The sequence below is a fragment of the Vicia villosa genome, unplaced genomic scaffold (genome assembly GCF_029867415.1).
Source record: "Vicia villosa cultivar HV-30 ecotype Madison, WI unplaced genomic scaffold, Vvil1.0 ctg.001719F_1_1, whole genome shotgun sequence".
NCBI classification, from domain to species: Eukaryota; Viridiplantae; Streptophyta; class Magnoliopsida; order Fabales; family Fabaceae; genus Vicia; species Vicia villosa.
In genome coordinates, this window is record NW_026705710.1 from 162836 (window position 1) to 184568 (window position 21733).

The 21733-nt window shown below is 32.2% G+C and overlaps 2 protein-coding genes across 3 annotated transcripts; both read right to left on the bottom strand.

The window, feature by feature from the left end:
• Positions 1-2212: 2212 nt before the first annotated feature.
• Positions 2213-5791, bottom strand: LOC131636412 (AT-hook motif nuclear-localized protein 7-like). 2 transcript variants are annotated; one of them, XM_058907019.1, is made up of 6 exons: positions 5578-5791; positions 5007-5413; positions 3585-3688; positions 3244-3372; positions 2886-3047; positions 2213-2806 (listed from the first exon to the last, which is right to left on the bottom strand). In XM_058907019.1, exons 2-6 carry the CDS (start codon positions 5368-5370, stop codon positions 2495-2497), a joined length of 1071 nt encoding a protein of 356 aa, XP_058763002.1. In that variant the 5' UTR covers positions 5371-5413; positions 5578-5791; the 3' UTR covers positions 2213-2494. The 2 variants fall into 2 exon arrangements, with proteins under 2 accessions (XP_058763002.1, XP_058763001.1); XM_058907018.1 differs by having other exon boundaries at positions 5007-5454.
• Positions 5792-14336: 8545 nt separating this feature from the next.
• On the bottom strand, positions 14337-19506 carry LOC131636422 (65-kDa microtubule-associated protein 3-like). The gene is made up of 13 exons (XM_058907032.1): positions 19323-19506; positions 18844-18931; positions 18513-18719; positions 17677-17919; positions 17374-17583; positions 17124-17279; positions 16868-17027; positions 16620-16771; positions 16438-16525; positions 16061-16134; positions 15852-15926; positions 15423-15699; positions 14337-15110 (listed from the first exon to the last, which is right to left on the bottom strand). Exons 2-13 carry the CDS (start codon positions 18913-18915, stop codon positions 14593-14595), a joined length of 2232 nt encoding a protein of 743 aa, XP_058763015.1. The 5' UTR covers positions 18916-18931; positions 19323-19506; the 3' UTR covers positions 14337-14592.
• Between the last annotated feature and the right edge of the window lie 2227 nt (positions 19507-21733).

Genomic DNA, 21733 nt, shown 5'->3' on the forward strand with positions numbered 1-21733 from the left:
TCCCCGTCCACCCAGTGGTACTAAACGACATCCTTAGGCGGTACCAAACTCTGGCATTCCTTACTGATCATATATTTCCATGATTCATTAAAAAGATAATGTTTGTCATGAATCCGAAGATGACTTCAAAAGATAATATGATATTTAATCTCCATATCATTTGGATCCCGCCCATGCGCCACCATAAAATATTTAACAAAATATTCAGTCATATGTCTGTTCCAAGCAACCTCGGCAAGTTCCAAATCCACAAGAGACGGCAAGAGAAAAAGGGAACCTACATTTACGTCCCTAACATTTGGACTCTCATGGTCTCTTCCTTCATCACTTTTGGAGGAATCATTTGCACCTCTAAAAAAATGAAAATTAGAGAGTCTTATAACATCTTCAGTGAAACTCCCTCTAAACTCAGAGCTATTGCTAAGCATGATAAAGTTTGCAACTGGTTGGTTAACCTCTAAAGGGTCAATATTTTGCTTTCTTGTGTTTACTATCCTAGTTGTAAAAGAGGAATTATCACTACTGCATATATTTATTATATTTATTGGTACATTTCCTACGTGGACCATATCTAGGGAAATAGAGGAAAACATTGAATTTTCAACAGAAAAGAGCAATAAAGTACCAAAGAAAATCGAAAAACAGAGATAATAGTTAAAAGAGATAACCTAGAAGATGCACTAGACCATGAAATGTATAACACAAAGAAGGGGAAATTAACAAAATAGGCGTTGACAAAATTCAAAGAAAATCAAAGCGTGTAGGAAAAAAAGAAACTTGCAGTTTGTGTAAAGGACGAAAAGAGTTTTGAAATTCCAAGTGACCCTTATATAGAGAAGTGGGGAAAATCAATCAAGGACGCATAATGAAAGTAAATGGAGAGACGCGAATGCAATGGTTAGATTTCTCCTCTGGAATACAACGACACTTGAGTGTCCTCGGAAGAAGTGTCACTCCTTTGTATAAAAACCTAAAGCCACGTGTCAAAAAAATTATGTGAAACATCTCAATAATGAGACTCGAATTTAATGCACATGTTCCCTAGGTTGTTCAGACAGGCTGTCAAACGTCTTCCACTTCTCAAAGCAATGATCCTTGTGAAGTGAATTTGGCCTAGTTCTTTAAAATGCTTATCATAATCACTAGGGGTGTCTGCGGAACATTTTAGTTCAGTTTTGAGAGAACCTGATGTCCAAACCGATCAAAAAATATATGGATTGTTTTAGATTGAATTTGCACATTTTTGTGATAAAACTCAAACCAAACCAAACCGAGAAACAACTGGTTGATTTGTGTTGGATTGATCGGATACATTAGAAACAAATGTGTAAAAATATTTTTAAAAATATATAATTTACATCAATTAATTTTCATAATAGTATAAAATTCCTATAATTGTTTCTTGTCTTCGTATAAATTGTGAATGTCATAAATAGCGTTTCATTTTTTCTTCCTGAAGTTGAATACTTTATACTAGGTTCATAATAGTGATGATATAAATTATTCAAATTAATTATGGTTGGTTCGCATAGACGGGCTCGTGAGAAGAATTTTGAAATTTCGTTGTCCGAACCAATTAACATCGGGTTTCATTGGTTTGGCTCGATTTTTGCCCGAACTACAAAATACTCAACCCAAACACTATGGTTTGATTTGGATTCTTGCTTGATTCGGATTTTTCGGAACCATTGAACACCCCTAACGATCACGCCACGAAAAACCATGGAGATAGCTGTTTTGGAATGGCCAATGACCCGACAAGAGAAGGCTCCTATCTAATTTAGATCTTGAACCCCTCATCAAACTCATGTATAAAGAATTCCACGCGAAGAATGAAGTGTGATTTTAAATCATTCTCACTCTCATATTACTTTTTATTTTCGGAGTTGGAGTACTAACATTATAGGTCAACCCTCTCCACCATATCGAAAACTTACTTCACCGTGCAAAAATTCTATTTCATCGTTCATCGAACAATTCTTTTGTCCCTCAAGGGAAGAAAGCTCATCTCAATTTATTCGGGAAACAAACATAATAATTTAAGTAACTAATGGATCTTTATTAAAAAGTTGATGGCAATAGCTCTAGTTTCAAAAACAGTTATAATCATCAATTAATTGATTAACTAGAAAACTATACTAGTATATGAATTATAAATAGGAAGAGTGGCCTTTTATCAACAAGAGAATGTAAAAGCCTAAGAAGCTGCAGATATGCAAATTCATCTTTCACAACAAAATAACAGTTTACATCACATCCACTCACACTTAATTTAGCATCCATATTATAGCACAAGAAGTAACCTATATCTAATTGATGCCATAATGAGTAAACAAAACATTTCTAAAGATATATAAGGGGAACAAAACAACAACAACGTGGAAAACTAACACCTACCACTAAACATTGGAACTTTTGACACATGATGACAACCACAATTCTGTCTTGACAAGTTAATTTTGAGAGCATCAGTGTAGTATGAGGTTGAGTCAACTCAACCATTTGATTGGCTATGATTAGAATCCTTTTCAGGTAAAGGATCTTTGTCATCAGTAGATGAGTTGTTCCTGGAGTCTTGAACATTGTTGTTGTTGTTGAAAGAAACAATTTTCTCTTCTTGAAATGCAGCAGGTGTCATAATAGGTTTCACACCACCGAAACTTACTTCATTAGACGTGTGGTGATGATGATGATTAATATGTGGAGGAGGGTGATTATGTGTAATGGTTGATATGTTATGCTCCACCCGCTGCTTCTTGCTTTTATCCTCTAGATGGTGGTTAGGAAGAAAACTTCCCACAACAACCTGATGCATGCACAAGATAGTGAGTGTGGGAAAAAGATTAAAACACTTTCCTTTTATCGAACATACTCTTGAGGATTACCTGCACCGGACCAGAAGCTATAAGCAAACCAGCGAGTCCGCCACCTAATACTCGACCATCTGGACCTGCCAAAGACACGCTCATCCCACCAGATCTGCTTCTTGTAATTCCATTCTCGGTTGGCATAAAGGAACCAGACAAGGAAAGAATCTCAAACCGTCCCTGTAAAAGCACACAGTATGAGAAAGAATCTAATAGACGAGACTTCCCTTTAAGGGGAATTAATGTAAAATTGATATATGATATCTAGAATAAATACACAGAATACAAGAGGGCAAGGGCTGTATTTAAACCGAGGACATTATGGTACATATTTTCCAATCTGATATAGAAACAAATTAATGCATATTGAACTCACCTCATATGTTAAAGTACCCCCTGAAGAAGTCGATTGACGGAGTGTAACATTTGAAATTGTGCCAGTTGCAGAGAGAATGCATATAGCACGTGATCCTTGTTGGGAGGACATAATTTTCATGGTGACATCCTAAGACACACGGTACAGAAACACGTGTAAAATAGATGAACAATAAGCATACACAAGGTACTGAAAAATGTATATAGAATATCAACATAGGAAAAGAACAACATTATTTGCATCAGGCATTCATACATACATGATTTGATTGGTGTAGACTTATAGTAACATCATAACTTAACTTCGGGATATAGGCACTAAAAGGGAAGTGAATAGATTACCTCGCCAGAATTCACTGTAAGTATATAAGCCATGAAATTGGCACCTACTGCCTTAGCAATTCCCTCACCTGCACCTGCACCTGCACTTGCACCTACACTTACACCTACGTAAAATACATAAAGGAGGATTAATTGATGGAGAAAAACAAGAAATGTAATAATGGAAGTCCAGAGTGGATCTTCCTTTATAATTTAGAAACATAAGAACAACAACCAGTTCATTCATAATTCAGATCATCCTGGTTATTATGTGAAATTTATCCTGCACAATGGGGCCTACTTGGATATTGGAAGATAAAGAAAAGGGAAACCAAACAAACAGAAATAGGAAAGAAAATGAAGTATTAAGTACTAATGATTTTTGCCATTTTTCTTTATTTTGTTGTTTAAAATGCTAGAAATAAAACAACATAGAAGCTACCGGCTTCTATTGGAAGCCTGTTCTGCAGAGGAGTGATTTTCTTGGTTGCTGCTACGCTCGCTTTACAGGTCAAAATGGCAGTGGTACCACTAGTTAATAAATGTTCAAAATGAAAAACTTAATATTAAGTATATTTTTATGTTTTTATATTTTTTTACAGAATATATTTTAGGGTTTTCTTCTAATACAAGGATATAAACATCAATTTTTTAGATACATTAAACCTTTGGATGCGTAAACTTGTTTGTTTTATGACTTTTTTGGTATTTACTCAAAGCTCCTATATTACATTTCAATGCATTTGACTGCAATATTGTTTGATACTACCGTTCTACGAGGCCACATAGTATCCATAACAATAGATAAGTTCCTATATTACAACATTATTCAAATCAGCCAACAAGGCAATTAGTAAACTAAGCTCTTAAAATTAATTACTAGATTAGGACTTAGACCAGTTCTATTCTAGCTGGTCCCTTCATTTACTCCGATGCAATCCTTTACTTCTTCTCATAAAGGAAAATAAGAAGCATCATATGCTACCCTAAACATAAACATAACCAAAAACTCACTTTCAACCACAAAAATATCCACATCCACCTCAGAATTTGTACTCAATCTGAAAAGGAATCTCAGTTATGGGTCCACTCAACTCCCCACCCTCCAAATGTAAACTCTATCACAATTCACAAGCAAAAATACAAAATTGCATATTCAAAACACATATCAGAGAAAATAACTACCTCCATATCAATTAAAATTCAAAGCAAAAATTAAAATTAAAAGTATTTTCAATTATGTTATTCCTCTATTTAAAAGGAAAATGACAAGAACCAGTAGACTAGATTCATCATTTCTTAAAAACTGCAAATATAACAGTAAAAACAAAATCTTAAAAACATAAATAACAGTCAAACTAACACAAAGACTTACTAAAATTAAAAGCTTCAAAATATTTCAACCTTGAAATTGAAAAGATCAAAAAGCTATAAATAAACTACCTTGTCCAGGTGGACTTTCAAAATCAAACTTAAAAGCTGATTTCTTGATAGATTCCACAGGCCTCCCTCCACTCCTTTTCCAAGCAGAGAACTCTCCAGTCAGCGGAATCGACGAAGAAATCGGCATCGGCGAAAGCGCCGTCACAGCCCCAGGAGCAGGCTTCCCATCTGGCCCATACTTCCTTGGCCTCCCCCTCTTCTTCTTCACCGCGGTCACCGGCACCGACACCGGCACTGTCACCATGGAAAAATCCAAGTTGTTTTCAATCCTTGGAGCTCCATGGAAGCTCACTGGAACTTGATTACCCGCCACTGCATTCACAGCACCAAAATTCTCTCTTTCCTCCATTTTCATGCAAATCATAGAAAAACTAAGAACCCCAACACTTCTAAATTCGGTTTAAACCCTAACCATTCAAGATTCAAACGCTTTCACACACCAATCACACTAAAAAAACTCAGAAAATTCAAAATTAACTTCATAAAACAGATTTTGATGCAGAAGATTTTACAACCACAGATTAAGCTTCAAAAACAGCAATTTTTGTAAGAAATGATGAAAATTAAAGACCTAGAAATGGAATTGAAACAGTTGACCTTGGTCTCCGAGAAAATCGTAGCTCAAATCTGCACCATTGTAGAGAACACCAAAAAGTTTGAAATTACAGGAAAAAATTCTACAAATTCTGAAAATTACCAAGAAAAAAAATAAAAACTTTGGTTAAGAAAATCTGAAAACTGATTTATGAAATTTATGAAATTAGGGTTTTGATGGAAAAGGTTGAGTAAATAAATAAAGTTGATAAAAAAATTTGCAAAATTAAATAAATATTAAAATAAAGTAATTAAATATTCGGATTTTAATTATGAATTAATATTTTAATAGAAAAATTGGTATTATAAATTTTGGTTAAGAAAATGGTTCACGTCCGTCTTGGAAATTTAATAAAGTTGAATAAATAAATAACTGTGAATGCAGATACTTAATTTGAATAGATTAAAAAATAGGTTGCATTTTTGAAAAGGAAAGAAATTGGGATTTATTTAATTATTTTAATTAAAGTTTTTGATTTAAAAAATATTTAAAGCTGTAAAGTTTAGAAGAGAACCATTGCATTTTCCTAACTACTGACAAGTTCTTTGTCTTTTGAGTTAAATAAAAATTAAAGTTGACCAAATATTGAATTTAAAAATGGAAATTAAAATGGGAAATTAAATGGGCTTGAAGTTTGAGGAATTTACGGAAGGTGCCACTGTAATTGTAAATGCGTTTGTTTGTTTTTTTTTTTTTTTTTTTTCTGTTGACTGTGTTCGAAAAGTGAAAACACACTTTCTGATTTTAATTATGAAAATATTAAGGCGTGAAGATATTGAAATATTTTTTATATGAAAAATGGAGATGGTATCATGGTTTTCAGAAAATTGTGTTGAAATTCGGTAAGCAGGTTTTGTTATATTCTTGAAGTTAATTATGATGCACCAAACCTTGTGCTCTTTTTGTCTTCATTTTCGTCACTTTCTATTTTCTAGTTAACTATGAGTCTATGACCACTTAATAAATTAGAAATGTTATTCTTATGTTTGGATATAGATCCTCTCCAATTCTTTAAAAAAATAGATATTTTTATTGCTATAATTTTATTTTTATATGTATAAAATTAAATAATTAGTAAATATATGTCACATGTCTTTAGATATGGGTGTCATTTATATGAGGAAAATGGGAGAGAGAGGATCCTAACTCTATTCATACATTCATATTATGGATTCAATATTTACATTAAATATTGTTTACACTATTTATATAGTGAACTTTTAAATAAAAAATATATTTATGAACATTGATATTAACGCTGACAGTGAACAGTGTCTGTGAATAGTGCAGAACAATGATTTTTAGTGGTAAAATAAAGTTGGTTAATGAAATATAAAAAGATAATCAATGAAATGATGAAGTTGGTTAATAAACGCTCGGATATTAAAAATATTTAGTAGTAAGACAAAGTTGATTAATGAAAAGTAAAAAAGTTGATTAATAAAGTGATGAAGTTGGTTAATTATTGCACAAATATTCAAAATAATTTTTAGTGGTAAAACAAAGTTGATCAATGAAAAGTAAAATATTGGTTGATACAGTTATAAAGTTGGTTAATAAACAGCCAGATATTAAAAATAATTGTTAATACTAAAATAAAATTGGTTAATGAAATATAAGCGAAGTTATTAAAGCTTTAGCACAAAATAGTCTCACTCTCAAAATAAAACCCTAACATTTCTCTCTTCCACATGCAGCGAACTCGTCCTCATATGCTTATTCAAACATAAAGATAATCAAGTTCAAACGCAACGAACACAAAGCTTTATCACTACTACAAAAAACACATCTAACTTCGGACGCAAAATGCGTTTGACCTCTGCTACGAAAGCGAGGTAACGAAGGGCATCTTGAAAAGCTACCCCTTATCACCTCGGATACTAAAAAATCGAGGAGTAAAGTTAACAGCACGTGGGCTCGATCCCCATCATCAACATTTTTATTATTTTCAGAGCTGGATGGCACGTCCAATATTAACACTCGGTGTTTTGAACAGCCAAAGTAATAGATCAATGTTCTTAATAATTGTAATGGAGAAGAAGAAGAACAAGAACAAGAATAATAATAACATCAATGACACAATTCTATTAGGAACCAAACAACCAACAATATACACATTATTACATCAAATTATGCATAAGAAGGAGTGGAAGGAATATCAAAGAAGGGAAAAAGAAATTTGAAAAGACAAAGAGATGTAGTTATTCAACAGCTTGAGATAGCTAGTCAACCAAAAGATCTTTAAAGAAGTAATAATTACAAGGAAACTTGGCATGCGTGAAATCTTTCGGCTTTTAGACTTTCAAAGATAAAAGAAGAGAAAGAATCAAAAGAACCAATATAAAAGCGGAAATCCTCTTTGAACCAAAACACAAAAAGAACTTCATTCAAAAAATCAGAGAAGAAGAATAATCAAAATAAATACTTATGCCGAAACTTCATCTAAAGAAATCAGAGAAGATGAAGAATCAAAATGAATACTTCATCCAATGTTGAGAGAATAGAAGTTGATGTGACTGTAGAGGTCCAAGTTGTTGAAAGAGACCCTGCTACCGAACCTTTGAGACCCAGGAGAGCTCTCAGGAAGAAGAAGGGTGAAAAGGCCAGTCATCATCGATTCTGATGATAATGATGATGAAGTAGATTATACTTGGTCAAACTTTCTCTCAGCCAGAGGATTTAGATATGATTAATCAAAAATGAACTTTTGTAAGTTTATTTAATAAAATTTTTATTGTATAATTTCTAATTTGTCAGCTTAAGGTTAAAACTAATATAGGACTTTTATTCTATGATTTCAAGGAATTCAAGAAATCTTTTCTCATACACACTAATCTATTAGATTTCATCCTATGGTTATATGCTACTAAATCTGAATAAAACCAAAACACATTTGCAATAAAACAAAAATAAAGGAAATGTGAATGACACACTAATGCTTCATACACAAAAATATAAAACATAGAAATTATAACTTAGAGTAATTTATCTTGTTGTCTTTCCCATATTCCTTATTATTCTCTTTCTTGGATTCTTGATGCATAGTCTTCAAGGTAGTTTGTACATTAACCAATATTTATTCTTATAAAAACATACGTTTGCATAACCATCCAAAACACCAAAACCAAAACCTTAAACAACTCAAAGTTATTGTTACAAAATTTGAATAAGAAATGAACATAACGAAGAGGCCCAACTACGAGCCATAAAATAAATCTTCTCAGCAACAAAAACAACAACAAGAACAACAGTAATAGAGAACAACAACGACAAGAACAAGAACAACAATAATGGAGAACAACAACAACAATAATAACATACCACGAAGAAGAGGTTTTAGATTAATGGTGAGAGAGTTTTTTTGTTAGCTAGAGAAGTAGTGTTCTTTTGTTAGTGCTCCTTGGAAAAGAAGTGTTCTTTCGTTGGCTGGAGAAGTAGTGTTCTTTCGTTAGGGCTCGAAAATTGAATTAGGTAGACACTGAGGGAATAAAAAAATATAAAGAGTATTTATTGCGGTTAATCTAAAACACTGACGTAACATACCCGACGTAAAATCTATAAAAAATAAAGGCATCTCTTTTATTTCAAAAGGAATAAAAAAATTAATCAGTTTTTATCTCGGTTTTATAGAAAATCGAGGTAACATATCCGTCGTAAAATCTAAAAAAAATAAAGGCGCCTTTTTGGTTCCATATAAAACATTAAATAGTAGGAGATGGGAATCAAATGTCAAATCCTGAGCATATATTTATGTCGGTTTTATTTAAATCCGAGATAACATATTTATTATTATTATTATTTAAATAAAACAAGGTACTCCGGTCACATGTACCCGCAATTTTTTATTGTATGTGGTGAAAGTTTGGTCATAAAAAGTGTTATTTGTTGTAGTGTATCTTTATTCTTCTTCTTCATAATATTTCTTCCAGTTTTCTCAAAACAAAACTCTAACATCTGTCTTTTCCACGCAGCGAACTCGTCTCATAAGCTTCTTAAAATTTATAGGTAATCAACTTCTCCCATTTTCTATAGTTCTTGTTAAAAAAAGTTTTTTTTTTTCATTTGGCATGATATTCTCTTTTTTTATTTGGTTAACGTTCCATGTATGCTATTAATTTCATGGTGTTTATGTTTTATGACTTATAAGAAAAATGAATGAAGAAAACCACCTTAACAAATCGCATACTTTGGCTATGATTTACATATGGTTTGTGTTGCTATGGAAAAGCAATACAAGAAGTATGAAGCTATTGTGTAAACTTCATCTGCCTTGTATTTTTTTCATACCAACATAAAGTAGATGAACTTCATCATTAACTCCAAGATTCTTTTCAATAAAATGTACGTTCGTGAAACATTTTATTATGTATTATTTATTGTATGTTATTGTAGGTTGTCATTGTCTTGTTGATAAAATGTATGTTGTTGTTTGTTGTTGTTGTTGTGTTGTTGATAACTGTTATTGTTGATTAATATTCTCAAAGCAAGAATAAAATATTGCTAAGTCATAATAAGCATTTTTCTTGTAACTTAGTAATGTTTTGTTCTTTAATTTCTTATGTAGATTGACAGAAGATTAAGTTGAGTTTATTATATTGTATGTAGATTGTTGTTTCGATAACCTTTCACTAAAAATGCATTCATTTAAATTGATTTAGAAACTTATAATCTGAAAATTAAGTTTTATTTGAAAACCAAGTTAGATCAATCAATGTTTTCCGAATTGCATGCATCTCATAATTCATCTCATGATCTTTAACATATAGAATATGGTTCAATGACCTAAGTTTTTCATGACATCGATTCCTTCTCTTATAGTTTATTTTGAATAAATTCACTTTATTGGCTAAGTCTACCTTATTATCGTCACTTATCATCATAATTGTTATGATGATAAGTCATCGTCACAATCATCATGATAATGACGATGATGAGGCAGACTTAGCCAATAAATTGATGTTATTCAAAATAAACTAGAAGCAAAGGAATCGAGGCCATGAAGGACTTAGGCCATTGAACCATATTCTATATGTTAAAGAACAAGATATGAGTTATGACATGCATGCAATTCGAAAAACAGTAGCTTGTTTAAGTTATTTTTCAAGAATAGTTTAATTTTCATATTATATACTTCTTCACCGATTTGAATGGTTGTATTTGTTTAGTGAGGTGTATGGAAAACAAGTAATCTATATATTATATAATAAACTCAGGGTACTTTCCACAACAGATATCTATTGTAAATGTGGTGAAATGTTAATTATATTCCAAATAAATTTATGCTACTGGGTTTCAAACCCATTACCTAAATATACATCTTAATGGTTGTTAATCATAACCGTTGAGATAGGTAGCGCGCATCATGCCTTATTATCACTGCCTTATGACCATGGTGGAAAGCACCACACATACAACCACCTCTTACCTTATAACGGTTGGTCAGACATTGTGGTGTCTCTTTTTCAACCGTTGTGGTATGATTTTTTCGTAGTAGTGCCCACACCTCTGAAAACTCAAAATTTCCCTCATAAATTTTTGTAGATGCATCTCCGAACGCACCTTACCCCGTTTTTGCCAAAAATTGGTTCGGAGATGCATATTCAAAAATTTTCAGGGTGAATTCAGACGTTTTCATTAAAATTGGTGTCATTGTCGGGGACTCTGTCAATTTTAACCAATATTAGAGTCATTGGAATTGTATCCTCGCATTTTGGCCCATGTGTTCCTCTATTTCTAGCCTTTACGCGATCTAGCGTAAAAAAACTCAGTTTTCTGACAAATTGACTCTAAATTAAAATTTTACCGTGCCATTTCATCATAAAAAATATGGGACATCACCCTAAAAACCCTTAAATATCTTGTTTTTCTATTTTATTTGATTTATTTTTTGTTTTCATATTTTCAAGAAAAATCCGAAAAAATATGTAGACACTTAATTTTATTTTAATTGATTTTTAGTTATATATTCATATTTTTAAATTTTTTTTAATCGTTTTTTTTATTGTTTTCTTAATAGGGACATTGTTGGTATATACATCCGGATACATTCAATATTAAACTAAAAAAACACAACAGGGAATTTTGGGGATATGCGTATTCAAAACCACCGTTTTTTTATAAAAGAAATAGAGTTTATTCGGGGATGCATCTTCGAGATTAATTATAATGGGATGAGTCACTCGTTTATGTTCAATTTTGTGAAAAATAGATACGTCCAAAGATATATCTAAAAAAAAATTAAAAACATTTATAGATTTTTCTCAAAAATTTGTGAGAAAGTATAAAGGTAGGAAAAGAAACTGTGTATTTGTTAAATTTCTTTAACTAGAGACCACCATACTAATTAATTATTTTTTACAACCAATTGTCAATAATCTACTATCAAGCTATTAAAAAAAGAAGTTCACCATTCTACCCAAATTATCTTTATTGTTTCAACAATTTACAAAGTAAAAAGGACTAAATTGTCTTTTTATAATCCAACCATTTTATTCAACTTCCAAACAAACCAAAATGCGACACATGTCCCACAATCTTTCACTTTTTTAAATTATCATTTTCCTTTTCTCTCTCCAATATTTTCACTTTCATTTTAATTCTCTCTCTCTCTCTCTCTCTCTCTCTCTCTCTCTCTCTCTCTCTCTCTCTCTCTCTCTCTCTCTCTCTCTCTCTCTCTCTCTCTCTCTCTCTCTCTCTCTCTCTCTCTTCTCTCTCTCTCTCTCTCTCTCTCTCTCTCTCTCTCTCTCAATTTTCTGTTTTCTTTTTTATTTTTTAAACATAAATTAATTAATAAATTGAATTAACATAATTATTAAAAATATTATTTTCAAATGTCAAAATTATTTATTATATATAAATATATATATATATATATATATATATACATATATATATATATATAAATATATATATAAATATATATTTATATATAAATATATATATATATATATATAAAAATATATATATATATAAATATATATATATATAAATATATATATATATATATATATATATATATATATATATATATATAAATATATATATATAAATATATATATATATATATATATATATATATATATATATATATATATATATATTTATATATATATAAATATATATATATATATATATATATATATATATATATATATATTTATATATATATATATATATATATATTTTATAAATATATATATATATATATTTTTTATATATATATATATATTTTATAAATATATATATATATATATATATATTATAAATATATATATATATTTTATATATATATATATATATATATATATATATATATATATATATATATATATATATATATATATATATATATATATATATATATATATATATATATATATATATATATATACCCGTGCTGCACGGGTGATTTACTAGTAGTTATCTATGATAGTAACGTTAATATCCCTCAAGTGATTCCCTACCAAACTCTAATCTTCTAATGACTTACACATCTTATCTCAACTCACAGTAATTATTATTTTTCACCTCTTCACTCTCACCCCTATAACAATTGTTTAAAAAGTAATACAAATTTAAAGACAATATTTGATGGAGTATGATATTTATGTTTCCATTTCAATAATTTGAGAGAATTTTTTTAATAACTAAGTTTTTTCTAAAAAATACCAAATTAACTAATATTTTAAAAAAATTACTCCACTAACTATATTTGGGGTGTTTTCGATGTAGGTGCCAGTCTACAAGGCGCCTCCAATTTTTTTTAAAAATTTTCTATTACCTGTGAAAATTTTAATATTTGGTCTTCAGGTAAATTTGATAATTGAAAAAAAAATTTAAAATAAAATAGAAGGCGCCCTTTCCAAATATGGTCATTGAGATAATTATTTTTGAAATATTAGGTTTTTTTGTATTTTTTTTTTAAAAAAAACTTGGTTATTAAAAAAGAATCTTCAATTTGTGAAGCACTGCGTCAGTAAATGTTTTCCATGTGTTTTTGCGTCTTGGGGTTCTTCGATCTTTCTAAAATTAATATTTATTATCTTCACTAAAAGCATTTCAGTTCCTCTTTTTAAACTTGAAACCTATGAACATTATATTCATCCGATCTCTTCATCAATGTAAATAGTGTTTTAGTTACACAAATGAGATATGGAAGAAGATCCTTGAGTGGATTAATGTGAACCATATGCCTTTGCCGTGGAATGAAGAGATGAACTGGATAAAGGAGTATGTTGCCAAAAAAGGATGGAAAGCTAGCCTCATGAAATTGGCCTTCACTGAGACCCTATATGGAATTTGGCTCAGAAGGAATGTTGTGGTTTTTGGACATCATACTCATACTGATATAGTTTATAGCATTCTAGACTGTATAGTTTATAGAGGATGAAGATGGCAACAAAGAAAACTTAGGAATCATAATCACTTTTGATGTTATAGGTTATTTTGGTTGTTAGAAGGTTGGATCTTTAGATCACCTTTATGTATAAACAGCTTTTTTGATAGTAATATATTCTATTTGCTTCAAAAAATAGTGTTTTAGTTTATCATAATTAAATGCTTAAATAATATATTAACACTTAAAGCAAGTGTTGAGAAATAATGCTTTCAAGAGCTTATGTGGCAATACGGTTTACTACTCCAGCTATCAAATATAAAAAGTTTTCAATGCAAATCTATCCTGAATGGAAGTGGTAGAAGAAAAGAAAAAAACGAGATGAGTCAATTTGAAAGTAATTTGAGAAAAACTACAATAATGAAAGGCAGGTTTTCAAATAGAAATATAATTCTCCATAGTTGGATTCAATACAGCAATGTCCATTTCCAGATGAAACAATTGGAAATAAAAATGAATTCAGCCTAAAATTCACATTAGTAAGTTTCCACATCCTAGTCTACATTCACTTCTCGTAATGTAATCAGGAAGCCAATTCCAATTGACTTATCCATCACACGTAACAATACTAGTAATCTCTTGGCCAACCAAGATAATCAGGCTAACATATAATAAGCGAGTCTTCTTTCCTCAAAAGAATATTCGATCTCTTGACCCGGAGTCATGTCCAATCCAAAAGGAGCTGACGAGGGAACTGGAGTTGTCATGGCCACATTCATCAAAACTGATGAAGGAGCTGGAGTCAAGGCCATATTCATAGGAACTGATACTGTTGAAGGTGTTGCAGGGATAGGAATGGGCATTGTCTTAGGAGTTCTATTCTCTGTATCAACCACAGTCATTGCCTTGCAGGGACTAGTGAAGGGCACATTGTTGAGTGGCAATACTTTCTGCAACTTCTCGCTCCGCGTACTATGTTCATTTGCAGCATTCACCACATTGGCTTTTGAGGACACATTAGATGAGATGGGAGAAAAAGGTTGCCTTGTTAGAGGGGATTCCATGCCAGGAACACTAGGTTGTTTTGTTAGAGGGGATTCCGTACCATTAGCACTAGCAGCACCAAATGAATATTTTTTAACAGGAATACCAGCAATATCCAGTCCTCTTCGAGCTGCACATAGGGACAAAAAAAAGCACTCATTAGAGTTTAAGTCCATATTGTACACCAGAATGTGTCCGAGTTATATTATCGATCATATACGTGGCTATTTGTGCTATACATAGACATCAAGTAAATAGCTACGCCAGATATGTTATTTCCTCCTACAATGTACAGCCTCAACTTAAGCAAAGAGTTTGAGAGAAAGTACATAGAAAACATAAACAGATATCATGTCATCATCTCTTACTATAACTCTTATTATGCAAGAAATTTTTGGCAACAACAAAAGGTATAACCAAAAGTAGAGTTTGAACAAACTACCTGATGATAAACAGGAAATACCATCTTCTAGGTAACTTAGTTGCTCAATTTGATGCACTTTGTCAGTCTTTCTCATGGCACGTGAATTAGCAGTAGCTTTGGAATCAGGTTTTGGAGTCTGAAGCATTGCTCCTCCAAGTGAAACTCTTCTACTAGCTGCACCTCCTGTTGACATCCTAGCTCCTTTCTTTACACTCTGGGGCTTGGAAGGGCTTGGTTTAGACCCATATAGTGCCTCCTGTTCCGCTATCATTTGTCCCTGAAGCTTCTTCATATCCTGAAACAGAAAAAACAACATTATAACAAGTTTAGGAGAAATAGAAAGTATGCAAAATATCTATCTCTTCCCGAAATATGGTGTACTCTTAAAGTATTGAGATTACAAGGGTTTTCAAAATCCAGTCTCAGACAATACTAGGAGGACTGTACCCGCTGCCTACGGCGTTCTTGCTCTTTCTCTTCCCGTAATATGTTGTACTCTTCAAGCATTGAGAGTAAACGAATCTAAAAAAACAAAAACAGACAGAATCATTGGAAGCTGATTTATTTGAGCAACCAACTATAAGAAAAATACTTAATAAGTAGAACATTCCAATTTTTAGTTCGAGAACTGCCAGGGACTTAGAGAGAAAACTTACACCGTCATACGTGAACTGTACACCTCTCTCCGCTTCCCATGACATAGTTTTTGAAGTCAGCACATCAACCATTGCTATATACAAAAGGAAAAAAGGACATATCACAAACATATATAAATATTGATGCAGATGGCTTGGCATAGAAATGAAGTTGCAGAGGAACAAAATGTAAAGTAAAAGGAAACCAATAAAAAAAAAAAAAAACTATGATGGTTATTTATTCCATTCTTGCTTTTGGAACTCACAAACAAAGTTAGAATATTAAGCACTATCACTACACATTTAAATTGGCACCTTTGCTGAAACTCCACATAATTAAATGATGTATTATATCGTTGAGCCATGACAGATGCATAACAATTAAGAACTATAGATACCTGGAATTTTGTTCACCAAGCCACGAGCTTTCTCAGCTCGCTTCAGAGTGAGATGAGCGCCTCTTCCAGCATTATATCGATTATCATCCTGGAAGATGAAAATAATGAACAGTGTGAGACAAGTATGATTGAAAAATGGAAGTCAAAGTGCCACGCCGAAGGAAAATACAAACACAACTAACCCTGTTGTATTCTTCAAGCCAAGACTCTTCATCACATGCTGCTAACCACTTCTCAACCTTTTCAAGTATTTCTTTTCGACCCAAAGCTTCCTCTTTAACTTGGGCAACCTGACGCTCAAACTGTTCAAGCACACAACCAGGGTCCACAGATCCTGTACAAAGAACATGCGAACTTAGAAGTGTGCAAAGGAAATAATTGCAATCATGTTCTGGATACACATTACTCATCAAAATAGATAGAATGTTACCGGATTCTATAGCTTCAACAGCATATTCGACTGCACCATCTATTTCTGGAATCAAATGAGTCTTCCGACAAACCTCCTCCAGCTCGGTTCTCTTCTTTAGTACAAGCTCCTTCATTTTGCTGGATTTTAATTCTTCTAACCTAGATACTTCAACCTCCACCTGCATGGCATTAGTATTAGTACTTCTCCATGAATTATGAACCGCATAAAATAAGGAAAGATACTCCATATTATACTCGAGTAACATTTAACTCACACAATTGATGAAATCCGCAGATAAGGTGTTTGGTTCAGTTATTTCATGTTCTGCAGCAGCTATATTACAAGTAACATTCTGAAAATTTTGTTGCTCCTCAATAGGTGTATCCATCAGGTTCCAGAGCTCCAACATTGTTGTTGCAAGATCTTGGAGCTGCCAAACACACCATTTACAACTATCAAGCAGAGGAAAGAACAGAAAATTCAAAATATAAAGTGGCAGAATTTATTATTAAATCTTTGTTTACCTTCTGCATTCTCTGTAGTTTAATTTCCCGTAGTTGTTGTATTGCAACAGCCAATTGCTGGATGGTGTCATTACTTACACTCTTGGGTCCTTCTAAGTCTCCTAAACTGGGATGAATTCCAAGGACTGTCTGCTTAAAGTCAAAACCAAGCACTAAACAAAGAGACTCTAAAGTACACAGGTGCTCCTGAACCGTCTTTAAGCGAGAACTCTGCATGAAAAGAACAAACAACCATTATTAGTAATTGGTAATAGTGATAAAGACCAAGATGACAAATTATCATTAAGAAGTAAATTAATTGACCTTTTCACTTTGAAGTGCATTTAGTTGTCTGTGCAATTCTTCAAGTTTTCTTGTAGACAAATCAGTTTCATCTACAATGGAAGGAATATCTTTGGGGCCAAAAATCTCAATTGAGAGGCTTTGAATCTGCTCTTGAACTTCTATAAATTGATTTCTACGCTCAGCCTTCTGCTTTTTCATCTCTTCCAACTGTGGAAGAATTCGTGCGTGCTCTTCCTTTAGGCTTCCGGCATTTTGATCAGACTAGACAAAAGAGAAAGGGGACTTAGTACCAATCAAATTAGCATTCTAACTTGGCATAAACAAAATACCCAAGAAAACAGAAAATTTTGCATAAGCAAGGCCAATGGCGGAGAGCCAATGTGGATGTAGATGTGAATGAGTGGGAGTGTTGTCGATGGTGGTCCATGGCAGAGAGCCAAAATCCCGCCATACCAGCCGCTTTGTGGTGCCGTTAATGCGGAAAAACCCACAATAGCGGCCGATATTTACCATTGCATTGAGCCCAGAAACCGCCATGTATATTGCAGATTATGGCAGAAAAACCCGCAATAACGGCTGATGTTTACCATTGCGGCGAGTGCAAAAACCGCCATGTATATCCGCCATAGTGGCCATGGCGTCGCAATTTGATAGCACGGATGAGTGGAATTTATCGTTTGGTCTATTAGTGAGCCATCTCTCACAGAATTATGAAAGTTATTGTGCTTAATTAAATAGGGTAGCAGTCCCCTCAGGGTGCTATTTTTAAATGCTGATCTTACCACATCAAATTACAAACAGACCCAGACTAAAACAAAAAAGAGCAGATTAATGCAGTTATTAAAACAGCCAACCTGTCTAGTATGCACCGGACGCTCTCCCATTGCTGAACAGATGGCTGCAAGTTCAGCCTCACAATCCGCAATTGCCTGTCTCAGTTGAGCTCTAGACCGATTCGCCTGATCTACTTTCCTTCTATAAACTTCAAGACACTCTTGTTCAAGCTCAAACAACATTCTATCTCTGTCAGGCTCAGCCTCCCCAACTTCATCCCATATTATCTAATAAACAATTCAAAACAAACAATAATAAATTCTCAAAAGCTTAACAATCATTTTCGGTCATAGATTATCACTTTTTTTTTGCATAAAAAATAACTGCATTGCATCAAAATTCAACGCATACCTGAAGTTCATACAGAAGCGATCCACAAGTTGTCTCAGCTTGCGAAATAGGATCATTCTGAGGATTAGACATTTCGAATCACTCGTATCTGCCAGACGCATTCTCTTCAAAATTCAGATTTATATAAACTAGCTACAAATATATCTAATTCAACTTGAAATTTACTTTTCATGAAGTCCGAAACAAAATTATAAAAAATAATTAAAAAAATAATTAGAAATTGTTAGGGTTTCAAAAGTAAATTCTGAATTCAAACGTTACTCGAATTTGAAAAAAAAAAACGGGGGAAATAATTACGAGAATGATTATAGATCTTAGCTGGAAGTAGCTTGAGGATTTGAAATTCGAGGGAGGGAAAATGGAAGGTTGGTAAAAAAGGAACAGAAATGAAATTGAAGTGTGTGAGTCAGGAAGAGAAATGAAAATTCGAAAATTAGGGATTGAGATGAGAAAAGCGCAGTGAGTAGTAGAACACTGACCTGAACGACGGAGTACGACGGAGATCGGAGAATTGCTTTAGGGTTAGATTCCGGTGTTCTCGAGTTGAGTTTTGCAGAGAAAATGAGATTGAGGTTTTGAAGTTTGAAGTTTGAAATGATGTGAGAGAGACAGATAGAAAGAATGTAGCCGTTTTAATTTTAATTTTATTTATTTTAGGGAAGGGAAAATGCGTGACCGTTGAGGTTTGAAGAAGCGCTCAACGTGAATTTGATTTGGAAATTTGGATTTATTTATTGTTGTGTTATTATTATTAATTATTAATTTTTAGTTAATTAAATAAATTGTGTACGGACAGATCTATTGTGGGGTTCAGATTCGTAAAAGAAAAGTGATAATGATGAGATAGTTAAAAATTGGAAACGAATTTTTCGAATTTCAAATTTATAAGAGAGAGACATATATATAGTTGTTTGGATGGTATAGTAACGTAACCAAACGTGTGGTGATATCTCATAGGGTCCAGATTTTCATCAAAGTAAACGTATACAAGATTTTTTTTGAAAAATACCAATATGATTTTATGACCATAATTAAGCACATTTCACAAAATTGGAAATGTTGTTACCCTCGGTAAAAATGAAATATTTTAGCTAATTTTTTTTTTTGGTAAGCTAACATGTTAATTTGTACCTTAAAATAACATCTTAAAATATACTCAAAAATAAAATGTTAAAACAACAAGATTTAGCAATTTCAAGACAATATTTTTATATTTGATTTTTTAACATTTGCCCTTATGATTAGTCAAAATTCCCTAAACTTAAAAATGGTTAGAAAAATACAATATAATCCAATATAAAATAATTAAATATTTTTCTATTATATAAAATTTAATGGATGTTATCAGAGTGTTTTTTTTTTACACAAACAAACTTAATTCATATAATTTTTCAAACAAAATTCAATACAAGGAGGGATCATATGTTATCAGAGTGTTAAACTATTTGAAAAGTAGTCGAATTTAACAATTTGACATAATCCAAATGAGGTGGAGCAATTCGACGATGAACCGCATAACTCAAATGAAGTCGATGAAGAATCACATGATGTTGAAGAAAGTGAGGAAACTATTGATGACAACCTGTTGGAAAGAGACATGTAAAAAAGAGTTATGAAGCCACCTCATAGACTTGGTTTTGCAGATCTCATATCGTTTGCTTTAATCTATGCTAGTGAGGTACTTGATGAAGAACCTAGAGATTACAAGGAAGTCGCGAGGATTCAAAACAAGACAGAATTGGCTCCTAGTGAAACCTATGAGTGCCATAAACCTATGTATGTGTTTATCCTGAAATTTGGTAAACAAGCGCTAATCTTCCAAAACAAATGTTTTTAGGTTACTCACAAAATCGACTAGACTGATCCTAGGACATGTGCTTTATTTCAAAGAATATTCTTCGAAATTAAGAACACTTCGACAATATTCATAATGTTGTTTGTATTAATCTGAGTTAATCTTGAAATAACTTCACAAAACTTGTAAGGAAATGCAGTAAAAGCAATTGAAAGTAAATTGCAAGAAATGAATAAATTTTGGAAACGTAAATTGAAAACTGAATAAAGATGGTGTTTTACACATACATTTCTCAAGGACTCTTTCTTAATACGCAGATACTTTAAGTTTATGTGAGAATTTGTACATATGAATGAACACACGGATTCCTAACATTAAGACTCCTATATATAATAAATCGAAATAACCGTCTCTAACGACATTTCTCCCTGAACATGACACATTTCGCTCGACAAGCCTTTCTTTCACCCTGAAGCTCCATGTGTCTTCTGTTGAAAAATGGATAAGGATGAAATTCAGTTATTCCTTTATTCAAATTCAAATCTCCTTCGAATGCCATATGTTATTACATCGAACCCTTTTAATACTTAGAAAATATTTCTAAGTCTCATCCAACATATCCCCCTTGTGTAGAGGTGGCGTCGACTGGATTTCTTCAACTAAACTTTCCTCGTCGAAAGGCTTACAATATCTCTAAAGATATTTTCTCCCCCTTATTAATATAACCAGCGTCGAAAACTTTAGCTAACAGTATGTTATGTATTTATGTTGGGATCCTAAATGACTATAAGTATTTATGTCACTTGGTTGCATATAGAAAAAAGTTTTGAAAGACAACTTGAGCTATATTGTGACATAAGTCAGTCGGATAACGTTTCAATAACAGTTTTATAAACTTTATTGACTTATAAGTTATTGTTGTTAAAGGATAGAACATATGAAGAGAAACTTTATGCTAGTTGACTTACTAATAAAAAATTTGACAACTAAGGTCTTTAATATGGTTGTCGTCACTAATGATGTCTTATATTAGTGGGAGTTTTTCTTCTTTTATGTTCTATTTTTGTGTTTGATACATAAACAAATTTTGTTATG